The 22,918-nt window shown below is 55.4% G+C and overlaps 1 protein-coding gene across 7 annotated transcripts in view; it reads left to right on the top strand.

The window, feature by feature from the left end:
- Sulf2 (sulfatase 2) overlaps positions 1-22,918 on the top strand; it is a 94,343-nt gene that overhangs the window by 45,984 nt on the left and 25,441 nt on the right. For all 7 annotated transcript variants that reach the window (XM_003467712.5, XM_013150402.2, XM_013150403.2 and 4 more), the window contains exon 4: positions 15,461-15,612. In XM_003467712.5, coding sequence (XP_003467760.3) covers positions 15,461-15,612 — 152 coding nt within the window. The remainder of the gene's footprint in view (positions 1-15,460; positions 15,613-22,918) is intronic.

Here is a 22,918-nt window from a genome sequence, read left to right on the forward strand (position 1 = left end):
TGATTATCTCAGGTGTTTGTGTAGCTTCTCCCCACCCCATTCTTCTGTGAAACAGTTCCTCCCTCCGAGGTCTGAATGGATGGCTATGCCTGCGGGAAGTAGGGACAAACTGGAGTTTGGATTTCTGGTTCCCTTGTCTGGCATCCAAAAACATAACTGGAATCCGTCCAGGCCAACTTTGCTGGATCCCAGTGCTCAAATCCTGGTGTAAGAACCCTGGCTTTCTGCCTCTTGGATTTCCTTTCCTTGGGGCTGGTTTTGTTTTGGGGAAGATTCCTGTCTGTGGTGGAAGGTGACCCCACAATACTAGCTTATCAGCTTTCAGCTGAGAGGGAGGCTCTTCCCCATGGAGTATGCAAAAGTCCTGGGGAGGCTGTCACTGGTACAGTGAAGGTCTTATGTCTGTCCCCAGCCAATCACTGGGATTACCTGATTGACCGGGTAATCAGGCTCCTAGCAGGAAAAAACTACCAGAACAGTAAGGCTGGGACAGGAAAAATGGGTTCCTTCTTTTGCTAACAGAAGGTACAACTGCAAAAAGACAGAAGAGCCTATGATCCAGTGCTCTGGGAGGCTGAGGCAGGATGATTCCAAGTTGGATTTATGCATTTATGGAGCTGGGGGGGCTTCATTTTTGAGACAAGGCCTTGCTAGGAGTTCAGGCTGGCCCCAAACTCACTGGGTAGCCTGGGCTGGCCTCGAACTCACACTGTCCTCTTGCCTCAGCTTTCCTAGTGCTAGGATTACAGGCATGTAATGAGCTGCCTCACCCAGCTAAGATGCCAAGTTAGAGTTTGGCCTAGCCATCTTAATAATTTAGCAAGACCCTGTGTCGGAATTAAACATTTAAAAAAAAGCTCAAGGCAAAGGCAGAATTCAATTCCCAATACTGGGAATTTCTCCTAGAGAAGCAGAGGTCCAGGCAGGAGCACAGGTGCTGGACAGTGAAATAAATCAGAGGTCTGCTGCTGAGACCCAGATGCCGCCTCCCCAGGGGCCAGGCGGGGGGGGGGGGTACGTTTCTCCCAGGAAGCCTGCACCCCGGCTTCCTCTGCTCGCTTGCTCTCCGTTGTCAGGTCGACGTGACCCCACCTCCGGCACCCAGGGCTCTGCAGTATTGATTCATCGCCTCCGTGCGCACGGATTTGCATCTGGTGTCTTTTCCAGAGCAGCAGAGAGCAGCTCAGGCTCTAACCTCGTGAGCAGCCCAGAGTGAAACCGATCTGGTTACAGACTCTGGAGGAGCCCAGCTGCAGCTGTGGGGCTCCGGGCGGGTCTGAGGCATTTCTCCCTCCTCAGTCTGCCTCCTCAGCCAATTTGTCTGCCAAAAAAAACAAAGAGTTCGGGCCTGTGGCATCTCACATCTAATATTTACGGTGCTCTGGAGTTCGCAGGGTTCCCCTCTCACTCTCCACTGTTCCTCAGGAGACCCAGCTCCCCCAGGGTCGTGGGATCGTTTGTTCCCTGCTGCTCGGACCAGGAGTCCCCAGGAAGCCCGGCCCAGTTCAGGGCCCTTCTGCTAGGGGCAGGGGCAGAGCAAAACTCACCCTGGACCGGCTCAGCCTCACTTTGCAGCTGTTGGGGGCCAAATTTGGATCTTGCAAAACCGAAGCTGACAGCCTGGGTCTAACTTTCAACCTCAAATATGTTCTGTTTCCTTACAAAACGCTTCTTAAAACCTGAAAATTGTGCCCAAAACCCAGATTCAAAGCTTCTCTTTAGACAGACAAAAATGATGATGATGATAATTAGGATGCCAATGCCCCCCTGCCGGTGCTGGCGATGAACCCGCTGCGCTCCTTGTTATAAAGGGTTTTATGGAAACCCAGCCACACCCACTCCTTTGGGTATGGCCTGTGGCCACTGTTGCTATCAGCAAGGCTGAAAACATTTACAGTCTGGCCCATTGCAGAAGTTTCTCAACTCCTTCCTACGTGACACCAGCCTGCTGGCTTCGTGTCCCAAGCTGTGCCCAGGGTTTGTTAGCACACGGGGAGAGCCATGGTCCCCAGCAGCTCCCACCTGTCCACATCCAGGCAGCAGGAAGTAGGCGTGGGGACGGCCTACCCAGCCCTGCAGGGGCGTCACAGGGAGCCGCCAGCACTCCAGCCCCTGGGACAACACACAGAATTATGAAAGAAGCCAATTAGATCAATACGATCTTCAGAGTATTTTACAAGCAGAGCTATGTGTGCCACTCTCCACACAAAGTGATGCACTGGAAAGGGTCTGTTCCTGGGGATTGCTAACTTCCCTGGCTGGAAAGCGATGCCGCGGTCACTGACTTTTCAGGATGTCCGCGTGGCTACAGGATGCTAGGAAAATCCTCCCAATTTTCACTGGTGACGGAGTCACAGGTTTACTCTCACTGTGTGGTTTCCTTCGCCCACTGTCTTGAGCGATGCTAGTTAGAGGTCCAAGGAAATAAGTCACGCGCCTTTCCCAGCCAAGCCGGAACCGTCTCTGCCATCCTTAAATGTTCTGATCCGCTTCCATCACACTAACGCCACTGAAATGCTCTGTGCGCCCAGGTTCTGCCTCCTCCCTCACTGTTCCCCTGAACCCGGTCACCTGTCTGCAGATGCCCACCTTATGATCGCCTGGACGCCTGGCGAGCAGCCCTTCTCCATGCCCTGGCCCCTGCTAGATCCAGCCCCGGACCCCCCAGAATGAAGGAGAGACAGCGGCAGACATCGACACAGTGCGCAGGGCCAGCACCCCGCCCTCAGCCCGGGTTCCCACAGGCCTCCCCCGACCTGGGCGTCCTGGTTCAGCCCAGCTGCCTCCGTCCGTGAGTGCGTCCCGAGGGCTCACTGCCCCGGAGCTGGGTTCTGAATAAAGGTGCACAGGCAGGAGTGGGACCACAGAGCCCCCTCCCTGTGGGCTAAAACCCAAACAGATGATAAAAATTTGAAAACAAATTTGTTTAGAAACAAAATCAAGAAGAGGGTGAGGTGACAGGGTACTTGGGGATGGGACATGTGACATAGAGGCAAGCACCTGGCAGAGACGGGGAAGCGTCGTGCAGGGTCCGAGGAAGATGATTCCTTCGCCGGAGGTCCAGGGACAGGAAGGAGCTGGGAGGACAGGAGGAGACCACTGAGACGAGGCACAGTGTGCCTGGGGGAGGAGAGGCTCTGAGGTCCGGCAATGAACAGCTGCATAGAGCCTTGGGGGCCTGGCAGGGACTCTGGGCTTTAGCTCAAGTGTGATGTGCAGCATCGAAGCGTTTGGAGTCCTGGGCAGGTTGATTGGACTTTCGATTTAGCAGGACCCTGGTCTACTGTGAAGGAGCTATGAGGGCAGGGGAGGGGACCCTGCAAGGAGCAGGTGGCCAGGACCAGGCTGGGGCAGCGGGCAGAGGTGGGGAGAGTCCAGGGAGAGCCGCTCCGATGTGATGGCCTCACAATGCTGGCATTGACTGTGGACTGCAGGGTGAGGAGCCGGCTGGGGCACAGCAGGGCCCCTTTGAAACACCCGTGTGACACCTCAAGGACAGACTTGGCAGGAAGTGTTAATATGCTGCAGCTCAGATGAAGTCCCAAGTCACATGAAAAGGACAGTGGACAGCCAGCAGCAGGGGCCACCACCTAGATGGAAAGACCAGAGCCCGCCGTTTGCCCAGAGCCCTCAAGTGTGGCGCGGTGGGACTCCTGACGGACAGGATAGGCTTTGCGGAGGGTCCCTCCCTGAGCAGGGTGACACTGTCTGGGGGCCCGAGGTTCTCTGAATTCTGCCCTGAGCCAGCGTGGTCCCATTTCATGGGCAATGTCACTGAGGCCGATAGGAACGATGTCCACTTAGGAGGCTGCACTGGAGCCCTGTGCCCTGGTGGGCCACATGGCTCCGTGTGCCTGGTGCATGTGGCTCACTCCAGCTCCTGAGCCCCTAGTTGTGACCACCAGATCTGTCCCCTGAGAGGCAAAGTCACCTGTGGTTGGCCCAGCTTACACCTCGGGCAGACTGCTCCACCGGGGGCTTCCTCCCCGTTAGCTGATCCGATATGTGCAGTCAGCGCCCCTGCCAGCAGTGAACTGGAAAACCACGGTGATCGGTCACACTGTCTCGGCTTTCGCCTGCGCTCCCAGGAGGCTGTGGCACTGGACGCCTCACCCAGGTCCTAGCCCAGCGTCCTCCCTGCATGCCCACTCCTGGCAGGTTCCGTGCTGGGCTGTGGCACCCAGACAACACCCTGGGTGGAGGGGAGAAGGTACATAAGAAAATGCAGCCAGGGGGTAATTGCAGAGGGTGCCAGGTGACTGTGGAGGGAAGGAGCACTCAAGGACAGCTCGGTCAGTGGTGACCAATGACCTGAGATGTCCCAGTGAGAGGACAGAGGGAGAAAGGGCCCAGGGAGAGGGAAGCGCAGATGCAAATGACCTGGGGCAGCCTAGAGGTGGGCTTAGAAGCAGGAGGCCCAGGGCGGTCTGAACCCTAGCAAGGGTGAGTCCCCAGGGGGACATGGCATGTTGGGCCTTGCGTTCAGGAGAGTCCTAGGTGTTGGGACACCAGTTCGTGATGGAAGAGAAAGTCCACAGGGGCTGGCCCAGGTTACAGGCGCCCTCTCTAAAGGAGAAGACACTGCCACCCCAAGAGGCGCCCTTCATAGGCTGCCGTATCTCCATCCGTTCATCCACTCAGCCCCAGGCCATCATCAAAACACAGAGGTCAGGGACATGGTTTGCACGGGGCTCACCGTCAGGAGGTGGCAGAGAGACACGCTTGGCCTCTCTCACCACCTGAATTGTGAGTGCTCAGAGGTGCCACAGCGACCCCCGCACTGGCCATCCTGGCCCCCAGCACTGGCAGATGATGCAGATCTCTGCTCCCCTCTCGCCCTGGGCTCCCTGGGTGTCCACACTGATGCAGCCCTGGCCTCCCGTACCAGGCCCTGCACCAGCAGGTCGCCATTCCTGGTTGCCTCGAGACACAGCTTTTACAGACCACAGATGCAACTGTTTCCAGGCCTCTGCAGTTCATTCCGGGCTGGAAGAAACAAGAGAAGGCCTGAGTCTCCCATCAGAGCAAGCTGCTCCAGGCAGCACTTAGCCCAGACCAGCAGGAGGCAGGAGACCTGCTAGGCGGGGCCACGTGTCGATGTCCGCTCCCGGCCGGCAGGAAGGACACACGACATAGTCTGGTAGTGGACAACCTTTTCTTTTTATTTTTCTTCTCCGTACAGCCTGCCCTGGGTTCTCCCAGCTGAAGCCTCCTTTGGTCCGCTCCCCGCGGCTCCTTTTGTGCTTCAGTCTGCCCCGAAGCCTCTATCGGTCCGCTCTCCGCGGCTCCTTTTGGGCTTCTACTTCCGGGCTTCTACCTGGCTTCTACTTCCGCCCAGGGGTGGCACCGGTATATATACGGGTACAGTGTCCAATCATGTTAAAGTAAGCAAGGCAAGCTGATTGGCTAACATCATCAGTTGCCAGGCAGACTATATTGTTGAGCGGGTTGTTTACGCGGTAAGCAGGAAACTAACATATTCGATGGGAGGGGTAATCTACCTCAGGCTTCACTCTTTACTACAGGCCGCACGTCCGCCAAGTAAGGCGAACTATCACAGACGCGGCTCCCAACATCTCCCCCTATTTTATTTTTTATGAATGTGCGCATCGTAGCCCTTCCTGGACTGGGTGCAGAGGCTTATGCCCTATGTGTAGGCCCACCGTAGGTCCTTGGCTTAGACCCTGGTTGGCCATGCCATGGTCTGCCAAGGCCCTGAGGCCCTCGTCCTTTTTCTAGGGCCAGGCACAAACTGGACGGAACCTGGATGCACACAAGCTTGCACTCATTTCCTCTCCGTAAAGAAATCCCCTTGGAGAGAAATTTAGACCTGGGCAGCATCTAACAGTCCAGCGGCTTACGTGCAGGATGGGGTAGGGCCTGGCTTAGGTCGAGTCGTGCTGGGGAGGCACGCTCTTACCCGTCATTGACTCATCTACCCTGCTGTGTATTGTCACCTTATGGAGGAGAATGAAGGATGCCCGCCATATCTAGACTCGGTCGTGGGCCAATCGAGCAAGCCATGCATATGCCTGAGGATCTTTTTGTCCATTTCGGGCTACCGCTATTTCTATTCATCTTGTTGGTTGGTCTGTGATGGATCTCCGGTAGGGCAGGTCTGATCTTCAGTCGAGGGCTTTGTTGCCCGTGTCAGTCTCTCCGGTATCCACAGTGGTTCTCGTCCCGGTTCCTGTGGGAAAACACAAATCGCGCCTCGGTTCCAGCTGACCACTGGATCCGGGCCCATCCACTGTCCTGTCAGGACATCTTTCCACTTCACCCACCCTTTATGGTTGGGGGAAGGGTTGCAGTGCTCCACAGCTGGGGAGCGATTATCATTATTTAAATTTAAAAAATTGTGTGTGAATAGTGCCATGGATAATCGTGCCTTTGGGGCCAGGCCTTGGCCTACTCCCCCTTTTTGTTTTTGTAAAATTTCTTTGAGGCTTCTATGAGCCCTCTCAATGATTCCTTGACCTTGGGGATTGTATGGGATACCATGTTTTAATTGAACCTCCATCATTTTGCAGAACTCATTGAAAGCTTTGCCTATATAGGCTGGTCCATTATCAGTTTTTAATATTTTTGGTTTGCCCCATGCGGCCCAAGCCGCCAGGCAATGATTGATCACATTAGACACTTTTTCACCTGTTTCTGCTGTTGCAAATATGACGTGAGAACAGGTGTCTGTGGAAACATGAACATATTTAAGAGTCCCAAACTCCTGTATATGTGTGATGTCCATCTGCCAAACATCACCAGGGATCAAACCTCGAGGGTTTACTCCCCCTTTTTGTTTTTTATTTTTTATTTTTATCTTTTTCGTTTTTTTTTTTTTTTTTTTTTTTTTTTTTTTTTTTTTTTTTTTTATTGGTACCAGGGATCGAACTAACAACTGCACACTTGCAAGGCAGGCGCTTAAGCCGCTGAGCTAAATCCCCAGCCCCTTTTTCCTCGACCGGCGTTTTTCTCAGCCTGCTCGGCAGAGTAGCCGCCCATGAAAATACCGTCTGCCCAGCGGCGCGACGTCATAAGACTGCGGTCGCGACAGAGTGAAACGGGGCGTCACTTCCTGTGCCGGCTGAGGGAAGGGAGGGTTTCCTGTGGCGGCCTCTCGGCGGGGAGCCGCTTTTAGAAAAGAGCTCCAGGGCGGAGCGGATGGCTCTCTATCTCCTCCCCGCCAGAGAGCGCCGGGGAACCGAGTCTGACCATCAGCGCGCCGACCCTCTCCCACAAGCATTCTCTTGTTCCACCCCCGGTCTCCCCGATTGGCGTTTCTCTCAGCCTGCTCTGCAGAGGACTCTGCATACCAGGCTCGCCAATCCAGGTAACTGCCCGAGGGCAGACACGCCCCCGCCAGCTGAATCCAGTCCGCGGGGGTGAGGGGCCCAGAAGACAGATTCTCCAGCATGGCAATGGTGTAAGGCGCAGTCGGCCCAAAAGTTGTAACTGCATTTTTAAGTTCTCTAATCTGCTTTATCTCAAAAGGCTCCCATACATTGCGTCCCTGACCCATAGCTACTTGTACAGGAAATATCTCGTAGGGGTCACTATCCATCCCAGGTGGTGGATGTACCTCATGAAACAAGCGTCTCCCCTGCCAAAGCCACCTGTGAAAATACCGATCCGCCGGCGGCGGAGCATAAGACGGTGGCCGTGATTGGTCGGAGAATGGGGGCCCGTGCATCACTTCCTGTTCTGACGAAAGGGGGGGGGGCTCCCAGGCGGCCGCCTCGTGGCGAGGGATCGCCTCCGGAAACGGCCCCCGAGGTGGGGCGGAAGGCTCTGCCTCCCTCTCGCGCCGGGGCGCACTCAGGAGCTCTCTACTCTTCCGCAGACCCGACTCCTTATGGAGCGACTTAGGCTCCTGACAGCTAGTCTCTTTGGCCTCCCTGCCATTCAACTTTCCCTCGTCCTCGGAGTCAGACGACTCCGAGGCTAGAGCCCCGTCCTCCTCCTTAGCATCCTTGTTCCCCTTGACGGACCCCTCTCGGGAGCTCCCTGACTGGGCCTGCTCAGATACCCTGCATACTTTTGTAAGCTCTTGAGAGCTTTCTCCACAACCACCCTCGCTCTTAGTGCCGCTACCTAGCATGTTTCCCATTTTTTAATATGTTACTCACCGCGTGAGGCCCAAAAATCCGCCACTTACGCGTGAGCCTGAGGGGAGTCTAAAAGCCCTGTAGGTGCGCGCCACCCAGAGCCCAGGCTTATCCCCAACTCACCTGTCTCGCAGCTCTGTACTGGAGCGTTGTCCACTTCCACGTCTCGGGGGTGATCAGTCCCCGTACGGGCCACCAAATGTCGATGTCCGCTCCCGGCCGGCAGGAAGGACACACGACATAGTCTGGTAGTGGACAACCTTTTCTTTTTATTTTTCTTCTCCGTACAGCCTGCCCTGGGTTCTCCCAGCTGAAGCCTCCTTTGGTCCGCTCCCCGCGGCTCCTTTTGTGCTTCAGTCTGCCCCGAAGCCTCTATCGGTCCGCTCTCCGCGGCTCCTTTTGGGCTTCTACTTCCGGGCTTCTACCTGGCTTCTACTTCCGCCCAGGGGTGGCACCGGTATATATACGGGTACAGTGTCCAATCATGTTAAAGTAAGCAAGGCAAGCTGATTGGCTAACATCATCAGTTGCCAGGCAGACTATATTGTTGAGCGGGTTGTTTACGCGGTAAGCAGGAAACTAACATATTCGATGGGAGGGGTAATCTACCTCAGGCTTCACTCTTTACTACAGGCCGCACGTCCGCCAAGTAAGGCGAACTATCACAGACGCGGCTCCCAACAGCCACGGAGGGTTAGGGCTGGCCGCTCCAGGAGGAGGGAGAGCGTGGATTCTGAGGTGGGGCTCTGCGGGGACCCTCTTAGACCAGAAGCATAGGAATGCCGTCCGGATCTGCGTGTTCCACACCCGGGGATTTAGCTGAGGATCTGAATTCCCAGAAAGTACACCGAGCACTGCGGCACAGTTACTTACATAGCAGTGTGCGTGTTGGGTGTTCTCAGTAATCCAGGGCGGGTTAAAGTGTGCAGGAGGGTTGCGTGGCTTCCATGAGGTTTTATGTAAGACTCGTGAGCATCCGTGGACTTGAGTATGCACAGGGGTCCCCGGAACCCATCACCATGGACACCAGGGGATGCTTGTCTTACTGGTCCCGCCAGCCCCCCCAGGGGGGTATTGCTATCAGCGCCATATTTCAGGTGGAGGATCTGAGGCAGAGGAGGAGAACAGTGTGACCAGGGACACGTGGCTGGCAGCCCTGTGGACTCAGGTCCCCACGGCCCCCTGGGAGAAGGGGTTTGCAGGGCTGTTCTGCTCCTTGTCGGCCTCCCTTGCCGTGGGACATGGTCTTCCTGTTCCTCATGACTGCTGCTCCTTAGGTGGCTTGCGTTCACCTTCGCCTGAGGCCCTTTGGCTGCAGAGCCCCAGCACGGTGACGTCCCCAGGTCCAGCTCCCTCCCCGACCTCTGTGACGTGGCTGGTAGATGGCACGGCTGCCTGTGTTGCTGTCCATGAGGAGCTGAATGCCACCCAGAAGGGACCTCGTCCCCTGTGGCAATGCTTGCACTGAGGAGCTGGCCTGATCACTCACAGGTAGTGCGCCTGGTGACAGACTGCAGCGGAGGGGACTGTCTCCGGCACCGAGCGCTGCACAGGGGAAGCTGTGCTGCCTGCAGCTCCCTGCTCCTGCGGTCACCGGCTCTGCCTCCCATCCGCATCCTCCCGTGTCATCTTCTCCTTTGCACTAACTACATGCTCCACCGACTGGCCTCGCCTCTTCCAGCTTACCATGTTCTGGATTGAAATCCACAGGACGTGTAACCCTACTCCTAGAGGCTGAGGCAGGAGGGTCTCAAATTCAAGGCCAGCCTGGGCAACATAGTAAAATAACATCTCAAACAAGCAGTAATAAAAAGAGGTGGGGGTGTCACTCAGTAGTTTACTGCTTGCTTAGCATAAGCAGGGTGCTGGCTTCAATCCCCAGTACTGTAAAAAATAAATAAATCCCACATGGATGCGTCCGGTCTCAGGGAATTTCGCTCTGCAGCCAGGGTTGGCAATTTTTCTGCAAAGGGCCAGACTGTGGATGTTTTAGACTTGAGCCACCGTGTGTTGCACGGCTCATCTCTGCCATTGCAGGGTGACCCATAAACAAAGGGGGTTGACTGAAACTTCAGTGTAGAATCGGCTGGAACCTGGCTGTGCGCCGAGCGTCTGGTGGCTTTTCTCAGGTCTTTTAATCCCAGGTGCCAGATTCAAACGGAACTGAGCAAGGAGGGCGGCGAGAAAGCCAGTGGTCGGGTTTGTCAGTTTATGTAACATATTTCTGCACTTTGCCGCTGCAGCCCCTGGGGCGGGGTGAGTCTCTGGTGGGCCCCCCTCTCTGTGTAGGGTGTTTACCCACGTCCTGGCCCTACTCACTCAAAGCCAGGACACCTCCTTGTGATGACCTCCATTGTGATGACCGGGACGGTTTCCTGCCCTTGCCTGAAAACCTCTAATATAACTGAAAATGCTCCCATGAGAGGGGCTCAGACCAGCATCCTCTGTCCCTCTCCATGGCCACCTTCCACATCCCACTTCTGCTTTTTTCTAGGTTGCCTCATGCTCAAGCCGACTCTCCCTCTTGGTGACAAAACGGCTGCCAGCAGTGTCAGGCTTCTGTCCCACTAGCTTCTAGCCCCAAGGATTAAGAGCTTCTCTTTCCTAGCAGGTTCCTTAAAATCCCAGGGCCGACACTCCCCAGTTGGCCCCATCTTGGGTCATACGCCTGTCCCTGAATCACGTGCAATGTTGAAGACAAAGGTGGCACTCTGACATGCGAGTACAGGACTCCGGCCATCTCTAGAGTCAGGCTCAGCCTCTGCACCCCTGACTCAGTAAGAAACTTGTACCCACCGACCGCAGTCAGGACCAGGTCAGCCAAACAGGTCTTGGCTGCAGTGTAAAACTGTCCATGCCTGTCCTCTGCAGGTGCCTGCTTCTTCGGGCCAGCGCCCCCAGCATGTGTCGGTGGCCTCTCCGTGAGCCTCTCCTGCTGCCGGGCTGTTCTGCCCCAACTCAACCCCATTCCCCTCCCCTCGCAGCCCCCGGCCCGCCAGCTCCACGAGCCCAGGTTCCCAGCTCCAGCGTGATTCAGGCTGTGCCTTAATCTTGGTTTTATTTGCAGCTCTTCCTCTTGGCTGGAGCCCCCAGCTCCGGGGCCCAAGCTCATTTGCTTCTCCCACCTCTGCTGGTGCCCCAGTAACCATTTTAAAAGCTGCCCTGGGGAAATCTAATCAAATGAGAGCAAAACCTAATTTGGCACTAAAAGCCTCTGACTGAAGCCCTGTTTCTGGAGCCTTGTGGAGCCTGCATCATAAACTCGGGGTTTTCTAAGGATTGGGGTGAGACAGGCGGAGATTCTGTGAGGAGGAAGAGCTGGGGACCTGACCCCATGGGGGGAGCAGGGAACCCCAGGGTCACCAGGAAGGCCCAGGCCTCCGGACCTGGGGGTCACGAGCAGGGGCTCAGGAGGTCATGCAGGAGCCCCAGACCTTCCCTCCAGCTCATGCTCCTGCCAACGGAGGCTGTAAACTTCCAGGCAGCTCCAGTGATTTGTGGTCCTGGGTACCTTTCTGAATGTGGGTGTGTTTCTGGGAAAACACACATAAAACACAAAACCTGGCACAGAGGCCTCGGGACACATGTGTATCTCCTCATTGTGGACTCCAGGACCCAGTGTGATCTGGGCCCTCATCCCAGTGAGGTCACCACCTCCCACCCTCTCTGTCTGCCTCAGGCTCCTCAGATACCCCCCACACTTGTTCCTACCTCAGGACCTTTGCACCTCCAAGTTTGCCATGCCCAGAACAGTTTCCCTCCTGTCCCTTATCTCCATGGATTCCCTCTCATCATTCCTTAAGCCTCCTCTGTGTACCCAGCCCAGAGGTGCCCTTCGAAGCATCTCAGGGTGCCACTCTGCCCACGCATTCTCCTTTCTTCTCCCCCCTCACAGTTCCACCACTGCACTGTCTTCCGTCACTCTGTGTTTCCCGGCCTGTGGCAGCCTCTGCACGGCACAGGTGTCCATAACACCGGGACACGAGCTGAGACGTGTGTGGCTGGGTGTGTGGACATCACAGAGGGTGTGTGTGTACCCAACCTCCACGGCAGAGTCTGCCCGCACAGGCCATGTAGTGTACACACCGCGGCGCCACCCGCCCTTGGCTGCAGCTGTCGGAAGGCCGTGAGAAACTGTAAATCCCCGGCCACGTTGCCCCAAGTCACCCATCTCCTCGGCTGCCACTGTGATTTTTTCACCCACCCCGGACCCACCGATTCTGTTACTTACGTAACATCTTTCTTGCTTGGCTCTTGACTTCGGTGGTTTCTGAAGGAAACTTCTCCATCATCACCAAAGCGTCATTGCAGAAACAGGAAGCATCAGGGCGCCAAGGGAGCGGGTGTTAAAGTTCACCCCCTTCCTTGCTGAACCAACAGAAAAGGGAAACCCAGGAGGCTGCGGCCCAAGGACGCCTTGGCAGGGGTTGGCGAATCTGACCAAGGCCAGGCAGCCCAGCCTGTCCTGAGCGCTCCGGTACCCTAACCAGACCCCAGGCTCAGGTCCGGGGAGCAGCCCACCACCTCGAGAGGCTCCTGAACCCCCATTTCCCGTGAACAGCTGCCTCCCACAAGGACAGGGAGGGAAGCGTGGTGTGCCCCTCCAAACCCGCCCTTTGCCTGTGCTAGGGCTCAGAGCCCCCCACTTGTTTATCTTCTGTTCACCCCATTGGGAGGGCTGAGTGGGTGCCACAGAGGCGTCTGGCCCCTCCCAGGGCCTGCCGGCCACCCCGTGTGTCACTGTCCCCAGGGCAGGGAAGAGTGGAGAGCCGGGAGTCTGGGGTGACCAGGTCAGGGTGGGGAGCGAAGTCATGAGGGTTCTTAGGGCCCCGGTCCACATCTGCGCTCTAGGGGCCCCTTCGGCCCTCGCAATGCAACCCCAAGGAACCGAGAGGTCAATACCAGAGGGCTGGGCGTCGGGGCTCCTCCACTTCAGCGTTCTGGGTCATCTTCAAGGTGATCAGATCGCCCTGTGCATCGGCAGAGGGTTGGCAGCGACCCTGATCTCCAGACAGTGCCAGCTGTCTCCCACCCCCGGGCCCGCAGCCGCAGCCTCCGGCCGGACCTCAGTCACTCCCTCCCTGACACCCAGCCAGGGACACTCGTGGCTGTTTAATGAGACACCTGCCACCTAATTACATCTCACTCTTTAAATACTGGAAACAACTCAGGACTCAGACGGTGCCACTGTGCCCGCCACCTCCTCCCAGGACGGTGCCAGGCTCTCTGGGTTATTTTGGCTCTGCCCTCCCACGCGGGAAAGGCTCCTCATCCCCCAGGCTGCCGGCTGTTGGGGATCCTCCCTGCCTGTTTTTACCTCCCTCTCACCCAGATCTTCCGCAGAAATGCTTCCTTGGGGCCTCCTGCACCCCAGGGGCACACATGCCCACTGCCTGGGCTCCCTCCTGGGCAGTGCCAGCCACCTGCAAGCCTCCAGGAAGCCCGTTCAGGCCACGCGGCCTCTGTGCTGGCTCCGTGTGCTCCAGCATGCCGGGCGATGCCCTCAGGCCCAGCTCCCACCCTCTCACCCTCTGCCCTAGAGGGCCTCCCTGCCTCTTGTCACCATCTCAGGTTCTGCGTTGACACCCAGAGTGCTCCCTGGTCCCAGGGCACAGACCCCTTTGCATCCCTCCAGCCACCAAGCTCATGGCCTTGCGCTCTCAGTGATCTCCGAGTGTCTCAGGGACGCAGCGTCACTGTCGGGAGAGAACAGGCTGGGCCAGGACCTCAGTCTCAGGCAAACCCTCACATTGCTTAAAAATGGCTTTGTGAGTCATAATTATTAAAAAATGTACATGCTTCCTGGGTAAGTGAAATAGAAAAGATTATTAAACTGGGTGTAGTGGCGCACAGCTGTAATCCCAGCACTCTGGGAAGCTGAGGCAGGAGGAGCACAAGGTGGAGCCCAGCCTGGGCAACCTTGCAACTCAGGGAGGCTGTCTCTGAGTACAGAGGGCTGCGGAGAGAGCTCACGGTGGGGTGCCCCTGGGTTTGCTCCCTCATATGGAAGGAAGATACAAAGATAGGTCACTGAGAAGATCCTATTAATCCTCAAAGAGACTTCTGTATGTGTTTGTTTGTTTGGTTGGTTGGTTGGTTGGTTGGCTGCTTTTTAGACAGGCTCTCATTGTTTAGTTCAGGCTAGACTTGAACTCGTGGCAGTCCTCCTACCTCAGCCTCCTGGGTGCTAGGATTACAGACGCGCACCACCAGGCTGGGCTTTTCCAAAGAAATTTTACTACCTGAAAGAAAGGGATTTTTTTTTTTTTTTTTTTTTGCACAAGCTTACCTGGTGATATACAGTAGGGGTGTGGGAAAGTGCTGCACCCCCAGACATCCAGGCCAGTGAGATTTTGCCAATAGAACCACTGGTGTGACCAAGAAACAGGCCAGGGCCACCCAGGGAAGCCCCCTGCCCTCCCATCGCCTCCTCCCTGTATCCGGATAACCACTGTCTTCACGGCCAGTGCATGAGTTTCTCTTGCCTGTTTCTGAAGGGGATCACGCAGGGTGCCCTGCACCCCGGGTGTGGATCGGGGTGTCAGGATGGGCCTGTGCTCTCAAAGACAGCACTGGGTATTTCTCACGTCTTCGTAGCTTTCTATGTTGTAAGAACGCAGGACTTGCCTTCCCCGCTTGCGGCTCTGGGTTGTTTTCTGGGTTGTTTCTGGCTCTGGGTTGTTACGAATGTGCTCCTGGGAGCCTGTTCTGTGTGTTACCTTGGGTGAACGAGCAGGAACTTTTCTCTCCACATGGCCAGATCAGAAGTTAGGGGTTCGAGTTTAATGGACACCCTGAAAGTGTCCCACCGTGTTGGACCACTTGGCACCTCCGCAGCGGCGCACGAGAGACTCCACTACCACACGACAGTAGTTACCTGTTTTTGTTAGCCATCTGGTCACGGTAGTGTGTACAGTTCAGTCTCCCTAAATCTGAATGGGGAGCAGTTCTCTTATTTTGCATTAACCTACAACTGACACTAAGCTTTTGCTTTCAGGGTAAACATAGGCCATAAATCAGTGTATCAGCAAAATCCGTAACTTTGTCACCCGTGGAAAACCATCACTGCAGTTGTCCCAGACACTGCAAACATGTTTACCCTCAGGCCAGGCGTGGTGGTGCACCTGGAATCCCAGCACTGTGGGAGGCTGAAGCAGGAGGATTGCAACTTTGATCCCAGTCTGCTAACTTCAGTGAGACCCTGTCTCAAAATAAAGGCTGGCGATGTAGCTCGTGAAAAGGTCCTGGATTCAACCCCTGGTGCTGGGGTTGAAGGGTCCCTGGGCTGTGCTGGCCCACGGCAGCCGCGGGAAACTGCTGTCTGCCTTCTCACGGGCCCTCTGATGTTGCTTCCCCAGCTTTCTTCGGCAAGTACCTCAACGAGTACAACGGCTCGTATGTGCCGCCCGGCTGGAAGGAGTGGGTCGGACTCCTGAAAAACTCCCGCTTCTACAACTACACGCTGTGTCGGAACGGGGTGAAGGAGAAGCACGGCTCTGACTACTCCAAGGTAAGCGGCGCAGCGGGCAGGGAGGGAGCGGGCTCAGGGCTCTGCGCCTCGAGTGGCACCCCTGAGACACTGACCCGGAGCCGCCCGCATCTCTGCTGCCCGCACTCCATCCCTCAGGGGGTCTCCAGCGTCCCAGCTGCAGATAACTCGGTGCAGGCTCCTCCCGCGCGGCATCTGCTGGGATCCACTGTGTGGCTGAGCCCTGCGTGGCAGTGTGTCCACTCTTCCGCCGCAGCATGCTGTCTGCTGGGTTTACGGTCACTGGGTGGTGGTGTTTCCAGTTTAGGACTGCTGTGAACAGCTGCCAGAACAGTGTACCGCCTACCTCTCCACGCCCGGGCCCCTCTCTGTAACATATCAGGAGCAGGGCTGCGGGGCGCAGTGTGGGTGCCCGTTCAGAGCTGCTGGATGTCAGCTGAAGCCGCTCCCCTCTCCGGTAGTTTCCGGTTCCTCTGAGTTCAGTTCACAGATGGTAAAGTGTGAGGCTCTTACATGGGCAGCTCCATGAACCTTTGTGTCTGCGTGCCTTTCCTAGCTCGAGACAGGAACACTCCAGCCCCAAGAGGCGCCCCAGGCCTCTCTCCATCCTAACTTCTGCTCAGACGCCAGTGTGTAGGTCGTCTTTGCCTGTTCTGGAACCCATGCTCTTTCCCACCTGGCTGTTCCCGCTCAGCAGGATGGGTGTGAGATTCCCCTAGCCCTCCTCTGTCCCCTGCACCTCTGTAGTGTTCTGTTGCATAGATGGAAGACAAGAAGTTTGTCCCTCTTTGCCAGGCATGATGGCCCACACCTATAATGCAGCACTCAGGAGGCTGAGGCAGGAGGATCATTGTGAGTTGGAGACCAGCCTGGGCTACAAGTGAGCTCAAGGCCAGCCTGAACTGCATAGTGAGACCTTGTCTCAAAAAGACAAAAAAAAAAAGAGGTTTGTCCCTCTGACACCCTTAGGAGCTTTCAGTTGTCTCGTTTGAATCCATCTAGAGTTAAGCCTCCGTGCATATCCTTGTACATGGCTTGAGGTGACATTTGTACCTGCTTCTCTCGCTGACCTCCTTGATGGGACTTGTGGGGACACACTATACCTTCAGCAACAGAGCCAGCTTAGGCTTCCCCCTAAAACGCCCAGAGTTCCCATGGCTCCAGATTCCTCATCCACACATGGTGATGTCATCAGAGCCACCTTGTGTTAGGCAGTGATGCTGTGTTTTGTTTCGTCACTGTGGTGTTTGAGGCCCAGGTGTGTGTAGAGCGTGAGATGAGCCCCTTCGCACATGGTAAACACTCAGCGCATTGTAGCTTCGCTTGGGGCAGGAACAGATTCTGTGAATATTTTAGGCTTTACAATCAGGCAGTGTCTCGCAGCCTCCCAGTTCCGCCACCAGAGAAGCTGTGATCCTATGAACAGCAACAGGCATGGCCGTGTCAATGCCCTGTAGCTGACGGAGCCCCTGAGGTCATCAGCTTTGCACAGGGGGAGGGCGTTTGGCCCATGTTTCCAAGCTTTCCTGCCATGGTCATTTGGGCCTGGGGCTTCCCAGGACATCATGGGAGGAGGCCTCTTTACCACCTCAGAGCAAAACAGAAGGGTCAGGGTGTAGGACCCCTCAAGAACGAGTCCCCAGTGATCCGACTTCCTTCCTGTAGGCCTCACCCCTCAGAGTTCCCACCACCTCCTAGTAGTGCCACAGGCTGGGGACCAATACAGGGACCTTCAGGGGACATCACACATCCAGCCACAGCAGCTGTGTGCCAGTGTCAGGGTTTACAGAAACAAGCAGCAGGCCCTGCTGACCTGGCTTAGATGATGGTGGTGGTGATGAGAAGGGAGAGAGACCGCCGTCCGTATTCCCCATGTCCAGAACTTCTACAGCGTGTGCAATGGTCCGCTCTCCCTGCCCGGACACATGCTGAGCCCCTGTGGCTTGCACATAGCTGACACAGTCTGTCCACATTGTCAGAGCCGTTGCTACCCGCTCCCCATCCTCACTGCCACCAGCCCCGGGCCTGGGCTACTGTGATGACCCAGGATTATCAGGGCCATGGTGGCAGTTCCTGAATTGTTCCCCAGAGTCCCGAGGACAGGCATTTGTGGGAGCAGGGGAGCAAAAGGAAGTAGTGGGGGCCGTCAGGCAAGGCCCCTGTAGAAATGTGGGCCCAGGACAGTCAGCCATTCCGATTTTTCAATAGAAACCTCAGATTCACACTGTTTACCTCTGAAATCTGCAGATTCACAAATCCTGGCAACTAAATTCAGTGCTTTGTAAACTCCTGCATGGATCCAGCACAGCAAGCCAGGCCTGACCTGTGGGCTGCTGTCTCTAATGAATCACACTGTCTGTCCACCTCCACCTTCAGGGACTGGGCAGAGTGTCGCACATGGAGCCCCAGCCCCGACAGTGTTGTGTGTCACCCTGGCGCTTTCATACACCACTCACTCCTGAGGGCCGCTTGGCTCTGAGGGATGGGCACACCCCACCTCACAAAGTGAATTTCTGTTTGTTGAACACCTACTACGTGCTGGGCACTGTTCTGTTTTATATGAAGCGTTTCCTGTCTTCACAGCTGTGAACACACTGATCAAGTGTGATTACTCATTCAACTCCTCCCACAAGTACTTATGGAGAGCCCTCTGTGTGCCAGCCACTGCTTTGGGTGCCAGCTACTCAGGGCAACAAAAGCAGACCCACTGAGCATCCTTGTGGGGCTCACAATCCAGCACCTAATGGTGTTACACACTAGAAAGTGATGTAAACGTGCGTTACCCTCAGAGCACCTCCCTGCAGTGTACACACACACACCCCACCCCATCTCCTGTTCTGTCAGCTGGAGAGTGAGCCATGTCAACCCCAACAGCCTTCCAGGTATTCCAATAATCCCAGGACTCAGGAGGCTGAGGCAGAAGGATCTCTGTGAGTTTGAGGTCAGCCTGGGCTACATAGTGAGATCAACAAGCATCCTGAATTACACAGAAAGACCCTGTCTCAAAAAACTAACAAAAAATCAGTCCTACCACATGCAGAAATGCCGATGGACACTGAGGCCATCATGCTAAGTGCAGTAATGTGCTAAAAACACAAAAAGGCGCCACCTCTCCCCCACTCCTTTGGGTTTTTTTGACACAGGATCTCCCGTGTAGTGCAGACTGCCTTTTGAACTATGCAGCACAAGCTCGCCTCCAAGTTGAGACGATCCTCTGTAGTGCTGGGTTACAGGAGCATGCCCCACACCGGCTGCCTCTTAACTGAGGAATCTAAAGTCATGAAATGCTTAAGAAAAAGGTCACCAGGGGGGGGGGGGCAGGGGCAAGGCAGTTACTGGCTAACAGGGGTAAAGTTCCAGGGATGCACAAGGCGTGGGTTCCACTGTGCTTAGCGACTGCGTTCCACGCTTAGAATTGTGTTGCGAGTTGATTTTGTGCCTTCTCTTTAATCACAGTTTTCATGACACATGAAAACACGTGAAAGGAAAAAACTTGAATGTCTGCATAAAACTTTCCTGGAGCACAGACTCAACCGTGCACACCGCCCGTGTGGCTCTGGGACCTCACAGCCTGCAGTGCCTCTGTCCTTCCTGTCCACACTGAAAGGAAGGTGTGACTGATGCCAGCTAAAAACTACTGCCTTACGTGACCTCTCACTAGTAATTCTGGGGCTAGAGGGTAAAAAGGTGGACAAGAGACACCCACAAGGCTTGGGCACTAGCTGTGGGTGCCCTGCTTAATCTGCAGCCTGCATTTCCCCATCTGTAGGATGGGTACAATGTCCACTTCTCAAAGCTGGTGGGCTGATCAGCCAACTCCATGGATGATAACAGTGTGGGGCTCTTTTCAGGATGGGCTTTGGGGTGCCGGCTTTACTGAAGACTGTGTTCCCGGCACTCACCCCGCTATCTGAAGACAGGATAGTTCACTAGGCACACTTTGCCAAGTGCGGATTCTGAGTGTCTCACAGCGTGGGGCTGGGGCACCCCCGCCAGCCACAAGTGGTAAAGCTGAGATGAACCCCATTTGTCTGACTCCAGAACTACCCATGTGGAGTCTGGTTGCTCCTCAAAGGGAAGCAAATCTTTTGGTAAACAGACTGCTTGGGAAGCCCGGGGCTGGGGGTTGGCACTGTGATTTGCAGTGAACAGTGGACCAGCCTCTGGAAGCCAATAGCCCTGGAAAGGGAGACCCTTTATTCCCAGTGACTTAAATGACTGACGTGCGGGGGCAAAAATGGCTGAAATAAGGCCACCCCCCACCTCACTGCACCCCTCACACCAGGGCGGGCCCACACAGCCCTGGGTGTCCAGGCCCAGACTTACAGTGACCCCCGGGACTCACGTGGGGCTTCCCAAGCAGAAAAAATGGCCTGGAAACAAGGAGACTCCAGTTTGGGGAGATGCTGTGTGAGAGATTTGGGGTGAATTCCTTGTCTCAGCCACATACAAACAAGGCAGGACCTCAGGCTTCTGGGGGGCAAGGGCGTGAGCAGGGCCCCACCGGGGCTCACCTTTTCCAGAAGCCGGGGTGATCTTAAGGGAGCCAGGACATCCCAGCCTAAACAGCACCCAGCAGCAGCAGATAGACATACCCACCACCACATCCAGCCTTGGAGGGCACCGTTTATCTCGCTCAGTGAGGGCAGCAGCCATGTCTTTAGCAAATAAAACAGTTGGGGGGTGGTGAGGGACTTACCCACACAGGGCCCCATGGGGAGGGCTGAGCCTTGAATGATGGCACCTCCTGCCACAGTTGCATGCCCCACCAGCCCTCTGCAGACGCAGCCATCAGCCTAGGGCCAGAGGGTGGCAGTCTCAGAAGCATTGGTTCAGTGAGTGGCAATTGGGGGTGCCCCTAGGAAGGTCCCAGAGCCAGTACCCAAGCCACCCTGGCTCTCTCCAGCTGTCACTTCCAAACCCCGGCAGGAGCAGTCCCAAGCCCTAGCATTGCAGCCCACCTGCACAGGCATGCCAGAGGTGTGCGAGAGCTGGTCCTGCTCACCCTGGGTGTCCTGCCCTGGATGTGAGGGGGAGGCTGGCACCAGCAGGGAATGGACAGGGGGCACCTCCCCAGGGGCAATCTGGCCAGCGAAGCTCCCCACCTACTCACCTGATTGAACCTCAAAATTTTCCCTCATGGCCCACCCACACACCCCAAGCCCAGCTTGTCCAGATTGGAACTGTGCATGCATGCACGTGCACACACACACGCGCGCGCACACACACACACACACACACACACACACACACACACTACCCCATCCTTGCTCACTTTCTGCCACCTAGACCCAATTCTGTACTCTTCCCCCAGGCACCAAACCAGATGCCAACAGGGGCAGGGAGCTACATGCCCACCCTAACTGCCCCTCAGTCCAGCCAGCGGCTTGGGCTGATCCCTCTGGTCAGGGCTGCAGTGGCCCCACCACCAGACCTCCTGGCCTTTCACTCTGTCCCCGATGAGGACAGAGGAGTGGCTAGTTCTTGTTGGCCTCCCAGGGTCCCCACCCAGTCCACATGGAGGGAGGAACGAGGGACATGCCGATGCCATGGCAGATGGAGATGAAGGGGGACTAAGCAAAGGATGGCCTCTGGGCAGGACTGTAAGGACGAGTGTACGAGCAGCGGTGCAGGGTGGTGGCAGGAGCTTAGTGGCTATTAGCACCTGAGCCTCTCAGCCTGCCTAAGAGGCAGGCAGGTGGGACCCACAATGTCAGAACCCAGGTGAGCCCTAAGCTTCCCTCCCCAGGTCTCCTCTCCTCTGCTGTCCCGCTGCTTCTCCTGGACGTGACCAGGACCGTTTGAGTTTGGTGCTTATTGCTTTATGTCAGTGGCAGGTATCCCAGATATTGTATTGTATAAGTGATGCTGTCTCACCCAATATGGCTTAAGACTTGTCCATGTTGTGAACATTAGCCATTGTCAGATGAAGCCATGTGTGTCCCATGTTGATCTGTGAGGCTCTGGTTTATTCTCCGTCACTGTGTACATGCCCATTGTTATGTTTTGTCCTGGGAATGGGGAGTCATGGAAGCAACTAACCCCCAGCTGACAGTTTCCTGGCTCTCAAGCCCAGCAGTGAAGTGGCTTGATGGCCAAGAGCAACAGACCTCCTCCCACCATGCCACCAAGAGGCAGTGGTTTCAGCTGGTGGGCCCTTTTGTCACTTTAAGAACATGTCTAGCGGGGTGTGATGATGCACCCCTATAATCTCAGAACACAGGAGGCTGAGGCAGAAGGATCACTGTGAATTTGAAGCCAATCTAGGCTACACAGTGAGTTCGACCAGTCTGAACTATGTAGCTGTCTCAAAAAAACAAAAAGTCTAAAACCTTTAGATTATGCCTGTGACTAGAGCAGCAACTCTGTAGTTTATATAGTGTATTCTCTGTGATAGATTTAACAGAGTCCTCTTCTAAAACATTTTCTTAGCATTTTCAAGAGCGTGCCATTAAAAACAGTTGAAGAAAAAGTGTATAAAGTAGCAGGTGGAATCCTGCCCTTCCAGTCCTTTTCCCAGCGCTCAGTTGGTTCTTGCTTGCTAGCCTTCCAAGTTTTTCCTTGATGTTCAGAACTTCAAGGTCAGGAGTTTGGCTTCTCTTTGATCTGCTTACCGCCTTCTACTCTGTCACTCGGCCTCACTTACAGGGTATCTTGCACAACTTTTCACGCCAGTAGTCACAGACTTACGTCCATGTTAGAGTCTGCTCTGTGTGGCACGGTGTGACACAGTAGTCCTATCAGTCACCTGTCCCCCTCTGCTGCTAGCCAATGCACTGTACATCTGCACTGTAGGCAGCAACTCATGGTCACCCCTGTGCTTTGCAGAGAGGACTTGTGTGCTTGAGCTGTGTGCTGCATGCCTGAAGCCATCACAGTGGGGGTACGTGTGGTCTCCCAGTTTAGGATGGAAGCTGATGCCCCCCTCCCTTTTTTTTCTTGCTAAAATAATTTCTACTTTTAAAAGTGACACTTCGGGGCAGGTACTTTTTAGGAAGCAGAATAAATTTCAAGAACTCAAAACCATCAGCAAGAATTAGCAGCTAAAGGGGTACTAAGTCTTAAAAACATTTATACATACCTCAGCCTCTTAGCTGAGCTTTTAAAGCCCTCAGTTTCTGGCTGTTCTCTTTTCCTCCAGCTCTTTTTCCTCCTGCTCCTACAGGCTGGCTCCTCAGTTTTCTGGAACTTACCGTGTGCCCCCCCCCTTCGTGTGTGTGTGTGTGTGTGTGTGTGTGTGTGTGTGCGCGCGCGCGCACGCGTGCGCTGCTGCTCCTCTCAGGTCCCTGTTTTACCTGTTGTCATTGTTACTCTCTGTGAGGAGCCA

Source organism: Cavia porcellus, unplaced genomic scaffold, assembly GCF_034190915.1.
Source record: "Cavia porcellus strain 051 isolate PalLab524CR breed Dunkin Hartley unplaced genomic scaffold, mCavPor4.1 scaffold_5, whole genome shotgun sequence".
Classification (NCBI taxonomy): Eukaryota; Metazoa; Chordata; class Mammalia; order Rodentia; family Caviidae; genus Cavia; species Cavia porcellus.